General features: G+C 38.9%; 1 protein-coding gene across 10 annotated transcripts in view; it reads right to left on the reverse strand.

Annotated features, from left to right (window-relative positions):
• The window catches only part of SGIP1 (SH3GL interacting endocytic adaptor 1), a 229,555-nt gene that overhangs the window by 63,221 nt on the left and 153,314 nt on the right, over positions 1 to 13,020 (reverse strand). For 6 of the 10 annotated variants that reach the window (XM_061121674.1, XM_061121679.1, XM_061121678.1 and 3 more), the window contains 2 exons: positions 3,852 to 3,979; positions 2,752 to 2,878 (listed from right to left, as the gene is read on the reverse strand). In XM_061121674.1, coding sequence (XP_060977657.1) covers positions 2,752 to 2,878; positions 3,852 to 3,979 — 255 coding nt within the window. Of the gene's footprint in view, positions 1 to 2,751; positions 2,879 to 3,851; positions 3,980 to 11,061; positions 11,554 to 13,020 lie in introns of all 10 variants that reach the window. The other 4 variants (XM_061121671.1, XM_061121676.1, XM_061121677.1 and 1 more) reach the window with 1 other exon arrangement.

Genomic DNA, 13,020 nt, shown 5'->3' on the forward strand with positions numbered 1-13,020 from the left:
ATAATAAATTGGGTATTTACAATTAGAGATAATTCCTTATTTATCTCTATCTCTAAATGTCTGAGTCTGGTTCTTATAATAGAATAACTTTAAATATTTTCTTTATTCACATAATTTTAACCAGACTTTCCCTCCCTACTGTGTCAAATAGTGAAGATCCTGTGAGCTTTTTTTCAATACAAAAGGGGTTTATTGTATTTCATTCATGCTAATATGTGCACTTTTAACTTCTCTGAAATTAGGATGGATCTTAAAATCAGTATGATAAGAAAGTATTGCACCTTAATTCATTTGGCAGCTTCCCCTTCCTTTCTCAGTCATATAGAAAATAATAGCGCAGCTTCTAACTGAAGGTATCCTAAATTCAGTGAAGCAGAATTACAAAGGAACACTTCATTATTTGAATGTGACTTATTCACATTCAAAATAGAAAGTGAATAGAAAATAGAAAGTCCTATTTTCAGGTGTGGCATCAGTTATACTAATTTATAATCATAGGTCTCATGAAAAAGATTTTATGTCCAATGTCTTGCTAGGGGCGTATTCTTAGATGAATTGTAGGAAGATCAGACTTGCCTTTAAAAATTTAGTCCTCGAATTATATTAAACTTTGTACTAAACAAGTACAAATAAATAAGTATAAATAAACTTGTCATAGAAATGTCAAAAAAGTATCATGGTGGAGGGAGGGAAATGTTGAGCCACTGAAGTCAAGAATTTGCGGCTGAAATTTCCATCTCCCCCAAGCCATCTGACTTCCTTAAGTTGACGTACCAAGTCAAGTCATGAACAGTCAGCCCCTTGGTGCCGAACAGCCAAAGTACACCCTCTTCAAAGAGAGAGAAACAGCATTATACAAGGTGTTGCTGGGTGGTCACTGACAACACATTTACTTCAGAGAGAAGTGTCTATCAGGTGACCCACAGCCACAGGAAATAAAGAACGAGATAGTGAGGAAGATGAAAACCAAATATAAATAACAGAGCTGAAGAGATTAAATCAGAATGCTTCTCAGCAATGAAGCAATGTGACTAGCCTCTTAGGTGGTCTTTTTTTTTTCTTTCTTTCTTTCTGTTTTTAGCCCCTGCATGGTTCATCTTGAAAGAATGTATACTAGCTGTGCTGAGGATCACAGTCACTGGCCAGATTTTAAGGTTTCTGCAGCAGAGAGCATAAAAACACATGGTACAAAACATGGCCACAGGTCAAATGCTCTGTCTGTGCCATTTTCTCTCAGAGAGTTGAAGGAAGGAATAGGTTAGACAGTCAACTGAGGTCACTTAAGGTCTACTTTCTGAATGACAGTTTATTATCATTACTTTTCTCTCTGAACAACCATGACCTTGAGGAATAATGACATTGAGGCAAAAACAACAGAAAAACAACGGAGCAGGAGTGAGGGAAATGGCTGTAGTGAACAAGAGCATTAAAGAGAGCTCAAAAGTCAGGTTGGAAGTTACAGAAAAAACAAAATAGCAACAACGACAAAACGCAGAAAGAAACTAGCTAATAGGCATCTAAAAATAGGAAGCCCTGAATTACCCCCAACTGATGATGCAGATAAAGAATAGACCTGGCTATATAAATCATGTTAAATATCTGTCTGTTAATGAATCACAAAATTGGATAGTGGGCTGTATTTTCACCAAATTTGAAGAATTCTTTGGGGATGGTCTGATTAAAAATATGAAGCAGGTGATAAGGTTGAAATTCTCTTTGGGGGCCTAAGAGGCACATCTTAACTTATTTCCCTGGGAACAGAGGGATTTCTTCTCCAGAAGAGCTTCAGGCTTTGATCAAAGTACTTCTCACATGGACAACTCTGTAGCATGCTCTTCTTTGGCAAGTAGCAGCAGGAATTTATTCAGCGTTGGTTAATGATTCTCCCAAGCAATGCAGCATTGGCCAGCTGGTTTATAATATGGGAGACTTAATATGGGAGACTTGGAGGGCATTCAGACAATAAAGGAAGACAAGGGGCAAAAATGGGATGGAAAGGTCCAGGTCAGAGACACCATGCAAATATGAGAGAGGCAGCAGGAGCTGAGGAAGGTGGGTAAAAAGTGGGTAGAGAGAGACCAGCCTTGGGAAGAGGGAAGATGCTCCAGGCAAAATGAGGCATTTAAACCTGGGAAAACCATCCAGCTGAGCAGTCATTCTCAACTCTTCACTTTCATCACACCATAAGGAAAGAGGCACAAAGGCATTTACTGAAAATGCCAGCAATGACTTATTTCTTGGGGAAAATTGACCACACATCACTGAAAAGCACTAGAAAAAATGTCAAAACATTTTCTCAAGTCCCACAATACCCATGTTTATACCATCTGTCAACATAAGGAGAACCAAGGTGATGAAGAAATGAAAGCTTCACGAAAAGAAAAGTTCTAAATTTTGTTATTTCTGATGGGTTACGTGGTTGGAATTTAAATAGACATTCCCCTCTCAAAGATATCTAAATAATATCTAAATTACAAGATCTTATTTGATGGTTTCTTCTTTACTTTTATGAATACATCTGTATGGAGAGAGAATAAGAGAACTCCACATTCTTTTACTTGCTTCTTTGCTTAGTTAAAGCATTTGCCTTCTTTGCTGAGAAGGTGCTTTTAAAAGAAGAGTCAGATGATAGTAGCAAAACACACAGCAAAACAATTTTGACCAGAAACATAGGGTGTTAGGGTTTTCAGATCATAAAAAAATAGCCAGTCAAAACCACAAATGGATTAAAAGAGAGGAGATAATTTTTACCAACTGTGGGAGTGGTGGCCGCACTCAAGGAATTGGTAGATGATATTGAAGAAGTGCTTTCAGCCCGGGCTAGGGGTGCTATCGGAGGAGGGCTGGAAGAATGGATGGGAGGGCTGAAAGGTCGGGGCTGCAGGGAGAAAAAAAGAAATGGAAAGTTAGATTCACAGGTTTTCCTTTCATATTTTTAACATCTCCCAGCTCCAGATATGACAACTCAGATTCTTAAAAGAGGCCAGGTGGCACCATTTTTTCATTGAAATTGATTATATCTCCACAAGAGCTTGTGGATGGAGCCAGAGGAAACAAACTGTAATGGGCTACACTCAACAGATATATCACATTAAGAGAAGCCGAGATCTGGGAAGTGGTTGGTGATGTTTCAGGATGGTGGACTCACATGTCCTTAGGGACTAAGAAAGTAACGTAAAGTGAGAGCTTATACCTACTGAAATATATCTGAATACAAAATACTGTAGTGTGCTGGCTAAACCAGATGTCAGGGACATCATTATTACCCTGTGACTCCTGTGTGTGAATTCCAAAGAAATTTACCTCTGCCAGAGTCTCTTAATTGTTCACACAGAATGTTTTCCACCCCTCGCCTTAAAACATGATGCAAAACTTTCAAAAAACTTCCAAAAAAAAATTCATTGAGCCACCACTCTCCTTTATATTCACCCAGTGTGTACGCCACCAATAACTTCTCTGTGGTCTGGGGTCAGAAACCAAGATTTATCCTCTCTAGGAGTCTTCCAAAATCAGAAAAATATGGTGAAAGGAAACACCTCCCATTCTAAAGGATTTAGGACAATTGAGTATTATTATCTTAATTTTCATCAAACCCACTGGGGAAGAACTGAAGACCCCATGATCCTGTTCCTACTATTTTAGGCCGTGGCTTGAATGATGGTGGAGATTTGAGGGCAATTGAAATATACACTCTGATTGCAGTGACTTTCAGATTTCATCCATCAGGGCCATTTGTGCAGGCGCTGTAAGGCTTAGATCTGGAGTTGAGATGACCCATGTTCAGGCATTTGGACTCCGTTTGTCATTCCCACTGTATGCTTCTGAGAGGGACAGTGCAGAAGGGAACATACCACATCTCCGACTCCAGGCTTCCCTGGAGGTAGCTTTGGCCGAGATGGAGGCCGGGGAGGAGGTGGAGGTGGGGTCGTGCTGCTGCAAGGAACCAAGGGGGTGGCTGGCCGAGCAGGGGATGATGCACCTGAAAAACAAGCTGGTATTAAAAAAGGCTAGAGACACAGGTGGCCAAAGTGCTGTTATCATTTGATCCCACCTTTTCATTCCCACAGTACAGTGTTAATCACCAACACTTTCTTTACCTCAGCAGTTAATACAGTCAACACTGTAGCACATGGGGTTTGGATTTCTTTTTTTTCAATAAAGAAAAAAAATCACTCAGTTGAACTATGGTTGATGGCTGAAGCTGAAGCTCATTGCCTTTTGTTGTCATGTGACACCCAGTGAAAGGTAAATCCTTTTTATAACTCCCTGTGACAGAAAATATATACTTAGTACTCTTTTGGCTGGGTGAGTGGGTAGCTTTCATTCTGATCATGATACACATGAAACTTATGATAAATTTTCTTGATCTTTGCATATTCAGAATTTATGTCCAAGATGAAAACGGAGGTTAGAACTTGAAGAAAAAAGATTTTTCACATTATACGTATATATGTGTGCATGCGTGCTAAGTCGCTTCATTTGTGTTCGAATTTTTGTGACCCTATGGACTGTAGCCCACCAGGCTCCTCTGTCCATGGGATTCTCCAGGCAAGAATACTTGAGTGGGTTGCCATGCCCTACTCCAGGGGGTCTTTCTGACCCAGTGATTGAACCCAAGTCTCTTTTGTCTCCTGCACTGGCAGGCGGGTTCTTTACCACTAAGTGCCACCTGGAAAGTCCATAGGTGTGTGTGTATATATATGTGTGTTATGTATAGAAATACTTTTATATATCTATAAAACATGTAGAAGAGAATTATCCTTCTTACTGTGCTTTAAGATATGAGGAGTAACTTCATAAATGTAAGCAAACCCTTGATGGTAAGCAAAAAACAAAATACAAGAAAGTACATTAGCTATTGTGAGCACACTTTGTGTGTGGAATCTTAACAGAAACACTTTGAATTTAGAGGATTTTAGTTTTTAGAGGGTGGCTGCCTAAGAACCTGTCTGTGTAGAGGTTGCCTGCGATGATTTTTGTGATGATTTTTAAATCTTGGATTTACTTTTCTGGCTGTCAGTGACAAACATGTGAAACACAGAGGACACACAGGGGTCAGCATGCATGCTAATGAGCACAGCAGAGGGGTCTCTAGACTCAGGGGTTTGCCAATCTTCAGGCATGTATCCGGGGTATACGGGTAAACTACTTGGCTAACGATCTTAAGGAAGTCAAATCAATATTCCACATGGTTCTTGTCAGTTAACGCTTCTCAGTCAGAGAAGTTCCAACTACTCCTGAGGCTTTTTCACTTTGGTTAGAAGCACAGGTATCAAATTACTCCAAGAAAATTCCAAGAAATTCTGCCCAAAGAAAATGTCTCCCCCTCCGCCCCCCCCCCCTCCCCGCCCCACCTCCCCTCCAACACATCACAAAACTCTGCTCTCTGGAGAATCCTAGACCAGCACCTCTATCTCCAGATTTTCAGATTTTCAAAGAACTTTGAAATTTGCATCTTTGAATTTTCAGGTTTTCAAGAAACTTTAACTATCAAAACTCATCATCTCGGGATCTGCTTCCAACTTAGGAGAGTTCTTGGGGGTGAAAGCCTTGTTCCTCTGTTTAAAGCAGTCTGAAATCTTGAGTTTGTTGTGCTTATCTGTGTGGTTCATTGTAAGTGTAATTACATTAGTTGAAACCATACTAATTACCACCCACCCCTACCAATATTTCCTATTCACTACTACCAACTTTTAACTGTTTTCTCACTTTTTATTTTGTTGGGCCAGTATCTATGCTACATATTTTACATGCATTATCTTATTTTATCCCCACAATAAGCTTTGGAGGAAAGTACTTCTACTATCTCAGTGGAAAGTAGGGCTCAGAGATATTCAATAACTTGATCAACGTCATATAGTTCAAATGGCCTATTTAACTACAAAGTCTGAGTTTTTAAATGCAGTATCTTGCAGCTATAGGTGGACCTTAGCCCCACATTTTGCACAAAGTCTGGTCTTCCTTTTCAATGGGCTGACTGCACTTTTCTCTCAATATAAATATCCTTAGTCTTTTGCTGATCTTCTCTTGAATAAAAGAATAGGGGATATTTCAACAGGTCCCACTACAAAGTTTTCTTTACACCCATGTTTTCAGAAGTGACAGCAAAGAGATGGGAAATAAATGTTTACACAGCAAAGTTTTTGTCTGGAAGTTTTATGAAACTGTTTTGGGGGTTCTATTTTGCTGGAAAACCATGTCATGGCGGTTGGGGTCAAAATGTCTATCCAGGGTTCTATTTCCAAGAAATGGTCTTCTGAGTCAATCCCAGGAAAAGGTCAGCTGCTTATCCTTTTCCTACAAGTTCCAGAAGGGAAATTTTAAAATCCAGTTTCAGTAATTCTTGGAAAAGTGGTAACAAGTTATCATGGAGGCAATACGAAATACTGAAGAAATTGAAGAAAAGTCAGATGACCTGAGCTCTGGTTCTACCCACCTCTTATTAACTATATGATTTTGACTTCTCTAAACCTCAGCTTCATGTTTTAAAATATAGGACATGTTTCTACCTTACAAGGCAGTTGCAACAATCGAAATGGAAAATACTTATTTAAGTATTACCAAACCATAAAATACTACACAAATGGAAGGCAGTTGTTGATGATGGTAAAATTTGTGCTTTTGATACAGATACAACTAAAACTGAAGAAAAAAGTGGCTAGTTAACTGGCTGTGTTTTCCTTTTGGAGTACCCTGTTTAACTTACTTTTTCTATACTGAATTGATCTCATTGATTTGTTACGCAGTTAGACAACACCAAGGAAGTTTAAAAAGCAAAACCCTGCTTGACAGCAGAGGGTAGTTTGGACCTAAGGAGTATTTCACAATTGAACTAAGGCCTCACATGATGTTGTGAGATTATACAACTATTTTGTATTGAAAGAGTAAAGAGGTTTATTTGCACATCTCTATCTGTATTCCTCGATCTTCAATTCTACTTTCATTTCTCCTTCAAGCAGTGTTTATTCCCAAGACAAAGTTAGAAACTAATTGGACAACATTGTTTAACTTTAAAAATCACATGTACATTATTTGAATTCGTGAATTCAAAAAGTTGGCAACCACTGACATGGTCTTAATCCATCTGCTGCTCTCAACCTGAAATCCCATCATAGTTTCTTTGGTAACTCTTGAGGACTGTAAAACAATGGCTCCAACTTTCATTTCTTTTTGCTTGTGTGTGGGGGTGGGGTGGGGGTGTGTGTGTGTTGTGAGGTGCAGCTGAGGAGAAGTGATCATTGGAATCCAACAAATCTGAGGTCAGATAGATCTTGACTTTGTTATTTATTGCTTTGTAGCTGTGGCTAAGTCCTGTCTTTGAGCTTCCATTTCCTTATCTGTAAAATGAGGCTACTATATCACAATGTTATGGGGGAGAATCAAATGAATGAAAATATATGTACTTCGAAATATGTAAAGAAACATTCTTTCCCAACTTGTGTTTCTTAGAACACAATTATACCATTTCTTTGAAGAAAGTATTAAACATCTGTGGGCAAGTTTTCATACTATGTTTCTTTTAAGGTAACTGGCACATTAAAAGCCCTAAAACAGTATGGTTCAATGGAGTTTTCTGCAATGACGAAAATGTTTTGGAATAAGTGCTGTCCAATAAGATAGTCATTAGTCACATGTGCCCACTGAGTTCTGAATTGTGGCTCCTGCATCTGAATAACTGATTTTTAATTTTAATTAATTGCCATTAAGATTAAAATAGCCACATATGCCTAAAGGCTTCCATATTGGACATTGCTGCTCTAAAAAAACTTATAGTTAGGAAATGTATTTGTTTGATTCAACCCCAGGTAGCTCAGACTCATTTGTTTATGGATGTGTAGGGTTTGTCTGTTTGTGTTTAGCATCTTTTAATATTGGTTTAGTTTCCCCAGTTGGGAAATGTTGAACATTCTATCTTTACTAACACTTCTCTTTCCCTGGTCTCCAAAATTGCTACAGGCCAAGGAAACACTTTCTCCATTCCATCCCCTCGGCACACAGCCCATACAGGGGAAGAGATAGTCTTTGCCAAGAATCAGTGTCTGCATTCCAGTAAAGAAATGTTCTGGCCAAACTATGTATTTTAAATCTTTGCCATAAGGAAATTAAAGTTCTTGAAGCAAATTCTTAACTTGCAACTTTTTCAACAGCAGGTAACTATTCTGATCCACAAGTACTGTCTAAACTTGGTCAGTGATGGTCATCTTGCTGTGAATGAAATTTTAATGTAGATACACAGTTTGAGATATACAGGGAAAGTTATTCCCATCAAGCTGTTATAAAAAGCAGGTAATGAAAAGCATTACTAATCTTTAAAACATGAGACCATATCCTATTGTTTCAATCCTAAGTTTATATTTCTGCCAATCTGTGTACATTTCATCAATAAAAGATTAACAAGCAAATAAACTGGGACTTAATTAAGGAGATAACGGTGCACAGTTTTATTTATTCATGAGTTTCACTGGCCCAGTTTGGTCCTCCACTTAGAAATTCAATTCTTTAATATTAGCAAAGTATAGTGTTTTCCAGCTCAATTATTAAGAACCAATAGTCTTTACTGGTAACACTTTCAAGTAATTTTAAGTAAAAATATGGAAGTTAAACATTAAAATGACAACAAAACTGCCAAGGATTCCAGAAAGAAAGCTAGAGCTTCTCTCTTTATTCATTAGATCAATGATCAATTCAATTAATCAAGTATATCCCAGAACTTTGTAGAAGGTGCTTGAGGAGCCTGGTGAGTAACAAAGTTGTCCTGTCCTCCTCTCCCCCAACTAAAGGTGTTAACTTTGGGTAGCGAATAGTGACCAGGCCACTGGAGAGAAGGTATTATTCCTTGAAAAGCACTTTCAGAAGACTCAGAGTGGCCCAGGAAAGAGTCCCATTCAAGACAGTGGAAACATGTCTCTCTTTGACAGAGGACAACCAGCTTCTTTTGGGCTGAGGTCTGAACTGGAGGCTTTACTTAGAGGTCCTTTATTATCTTTACAGTGAGGTAAGGATCCTTACATCACCCCAAAAGATCTAAAAAAGAAATAGAGGATGGAGGTGGGGCTCCAACCCCCCAGAAATACAGAATGGAGCACAGAGCAGTAGGTTTGAAGAAAAGACTTTTGGTGATCTTGATGACACTGTGTAATATAGGTGCATGTCAGGGTCAGATAAGTTTGTGATATTTTGTCACTAAACCTTGCCAGGGCTCCTGGAGGGCACAGTGGTTAAGAACACACAGGCCTGGGATCAGATAGACCTGAGAATGAATACCAAGTCTATCACCTCTAGCAGTGTAAATTTAGGCAAGTTACTAAACATCCATGAGTGTCAGTTTTCATATCTGTAAAATGGGGGAAATAAGAGTATTTACCTCATGAGGTTGTTGTAAAAATGAAATGATGTGCATAAAGTTCTTAGCATGAAGCCAGGAAAAGAAACTATAGCTGTTGTTCTTATTGGCAAAATAAAGGCTCTCTAGGACACTATGGTAAACAAACCTGCTGATTTTGTTTTAGCACAGTTTTTCAAACTTAAATTTTTGTTTTCCCTTTCTGGTGAAGGAGGGGAACACCTGTGATACAAAACACTGATTTTGTATACAGTACAGAAGATTCTCCAGCCCTCTCCTTGATCAGCTTGTATGTTCTCACTTTTAAAGCTCAGAGCAATTTGCAAATACAGAGCAAACATTGAAAGATGTGCCCTTGAAAGCAGAAGCAATGATGACTATTAGAACAGAGACAAACATATTTCCTTGCTGTCTCTTAATAGATTTGAATAATTTAAACTTGGTCACCTCTTTAAAAGCAAATAGAAAACAAATAGCTCTTGACACCCCTGAGAAGGTACCTAACAAAAAGGACAGGAATAAGAGAGAAGGCACCAGAGGATCTTGGTAGACAAACATGAGCACAAATGGAATGAGTGATACAGAAGAAGAATGCATTAGGAATATCTTGATCTTTCCTGGGTATGCATGGCAGTTCCCATCCTTTCATCATTAGAGAATACAAAATGAAGCTTGAAGCAGGAAACAAGAAAAACCAAAAAAAAAAAAAAAGAAAAGAAAACCAAACAGGAAAACCAAAAATATCAGATTCCATGTCAATATTTGCATGTAGAGTCCCAAAAGGTACATTTGTGACAAACTGCTTCATCACCTGTCACCACACTTAGAACCAACCTTATAGGCTGACTAGCCTGTCAAATGATGACATCAGAGAGCAGTTTGTTTCAGTGGCAGCCTGATTAGGCTGGAGACGAATAAGGCAGCCTCTTTTTTGCTGTCCTCTAAAATCTCCTTTTCAAATCCTACTTCTTTTTCTCTGAAATAGTTAGAGAAGTTAATATAGTTTTCCCCAATTTAAAAAAAAGGAAATAGAAAATACACAGACCTACAAAAACCAGGGCTTTTGGAAAAAATACAGATTTATATAACACGGTGATTAGAGTTGATAACACTGTATTGTATGATTGAAATTTGCCAAGAAAGTAGAGCTTAAATGTTCTCATCAAAAAAAAAAAGGTAAGTATGTGAGGCGATGGATGTAATAACTTGGTGGGACAAATATTTCACAATGTATGTGTGTATCAAATTATCACATTGTACACTGTAAATATCTTATAATTTTGTCAGTTATATCTCAATAAAGTGGAAGAATTTAAAAAAAGAAAAACATAAAACAAACTAGGTTCCCTGTGGAGACATCTGATGAGGAAATCAGACATTTAACTTGAAGCACATTTTCTGTGAAACCTGTCTTTCTAGAACCTTCCTGAATTCTAAAAATGAGATCACAGCTTTCTTTAAAAAATAGAGATCTTATCTGCAGGGTGGAAGGGCGCTCCCAAGGGTCAGGAGCGCAGGGCAGGACACATCCACAGACTTGCACTATGACCGCGAGCACTGGATGGACTAGGACACGCCACAGGGCACAGAACACCCACAGCAAAGGAGGGATGGCTGAAGCTCTAAAGCCAGCTGCCAGGCAGGAGGAGGGTGTTGCTCACACTGCGCAGCCACGGCCATTCCCGGCACACGACGCACACTCAAACAGTAAGACGTACCACTGGTGGTCCCCGGACCACTGCCCGAGCCGGGGCCGGGGGAGGAAACCACAGTCCTGTAGGTGGGTGGTGGTGGGGGAGGCGGAGTTGCTCTCTGTCCCAACCCAAAATCTTTAGGAGATGAGATTGTTTCTAAGTAATCATCTTTAATGACGTTCTGCTCAGCGACTTTCTTCTGGACTTCTTCTAAATTGAGCGGCGATGGTACATTGCGAGGAGGACCCGGAGGTCCTGAGGGGCCAGGAGGACCCGGGGGGCCCGGAGGTGGGGAGTCAGCTGGGTTGTCTGAGGCAGCTGGAGGGGACACCACCTTTTCCCTTGGAGTCAACTCTGGAGTAACACGTTCCGGGGATGTGTCAGAAAAATGGACCCACTTGTCTTCAGCGTTAACAGCAACAGACTTGGGGGATAACACGGGGCCAAAAATGCTGTCCAAATCACTGATGGATGGTAGCTTTTCAATTTTGACCTCTGTGGCTGATTGGTCATTTCCTGTGGTTAAAGTAGTTGATTTTAAATTTTAATTGACTTTGTTAAAATTACTTGTATAAGAAGTGGGAGGGGTGAGGCAAAGCCTGATAAATAGGTTGTCTTGTGAGGTGCCAAGGTGGGCATATTTCATGATGGAAAAATATCTTGATTGCAGTTGCAGGGGACGAGAGAGTTCCCTGCCTCTATATTGTGAACATTACCTTTTCTGCTATTATTTACCCTTGTGTGGGGTGATCTGACTTGGCTACATCTACCATCACCAGAAGTATGAGCATGCAACTGCCCTCCAGGGCTGCTCAGAAGAGAGCAAAGTGAGGTCATTCTGAGAAGGCATTCTCAAGTGTACAGGCTCTGGAACTGTAAATTTCAAAAGGGAGGTCCCTTTGGAAAGTTTGGCCTACTGAAATACATAGGGCAGAACAGAAAAAGAAATGATAGCTGAAAATCACCCTCATATTTGATGAAGACTGTCTACCTTAGCATATTAAATGAAACTGGTGAAACCAATGATAATATATGTTAGTTAAAAAAATTATCGCATCATAAGTAGTTGTATATCTTCTACCTTGAACACACCAGAAACACAGCACAAAGATTATTTAAAGAGATATCCCCACATGAATATTTACAAATATACATATACACACCCCACGCACCACACACATAGGATATTGAGAAGAATTGTTACATATAAACCATTTAATAGGGAAGAAAATTATAAAAAATCTTTATAATTTCTTTTCTCATCAAGTCTAACCTGTTAATAATGATATATATATATATCTGAATTCATGAAATAAAAAGTCTGTTTTGCTTAAATATTAGCATTAGCTATTCTTTTTAATTCTTACCAATAATAAGAGAAAAATTAAAACTATCTTCTATAGCTTGGCAGGAAGTAGTTGATAACAACTGAAATGTGAGGAATTGTACCATTTTTTAAACCAGGATTATTCAAATTAGAAATTGTTACCTAAATAATTGCAAGGCATGAGCCATTTTACCTTTAAATAACCTTTTAGCTGTAAGAGCAGGCTTAGTATTCTTATATTTTCACATTTGAAAAAAGTTACCCTTCAAGGTTTCAAGGCTACAAATAAATGGGATAGCAGTTTGCTGGGCCACAGTGTTTATAATTTCACTGCTGTAGACTTACTTATCTCTCACATACTCGTGAGACTATAAGGGGCCAAAGTGATTTGAACTTGCAAACACCTTTACCTGTGACACACCAGATGACTTCCTGTTGGGTTTGAGTCAATGTAAATTTCATCAGTTACTATGTCTTGCATTTGCTCTTGTTGATAAATACCCCCTCTGTAGTTATCAAACTCACCAGATTGCATAAATAGCTACGGGTGAAGCTGCAATAGAATTCCAAAGGTGATGAAGAACTACATTCTAAGGACCCAGACACATAAAATAACTATCACTGCTTCTGAATTGCTAGTCCAGTAAGAAGAGGTA

The sequence above is a fragment of the Dama dama genome, chromosome 20, assembly GCF_033118175.1.
Source record: "Dama dama isolate Ldn47 chromosome 20, ASM3311817v1, whole genome shotgun sequence".
In the NCBI taxonomy this organism is placed as follows: Eukaryota; Metazoa; Chordata; class Mammalia; order Artiodactyla; family Cervidae; genus Dama; species Dama dama.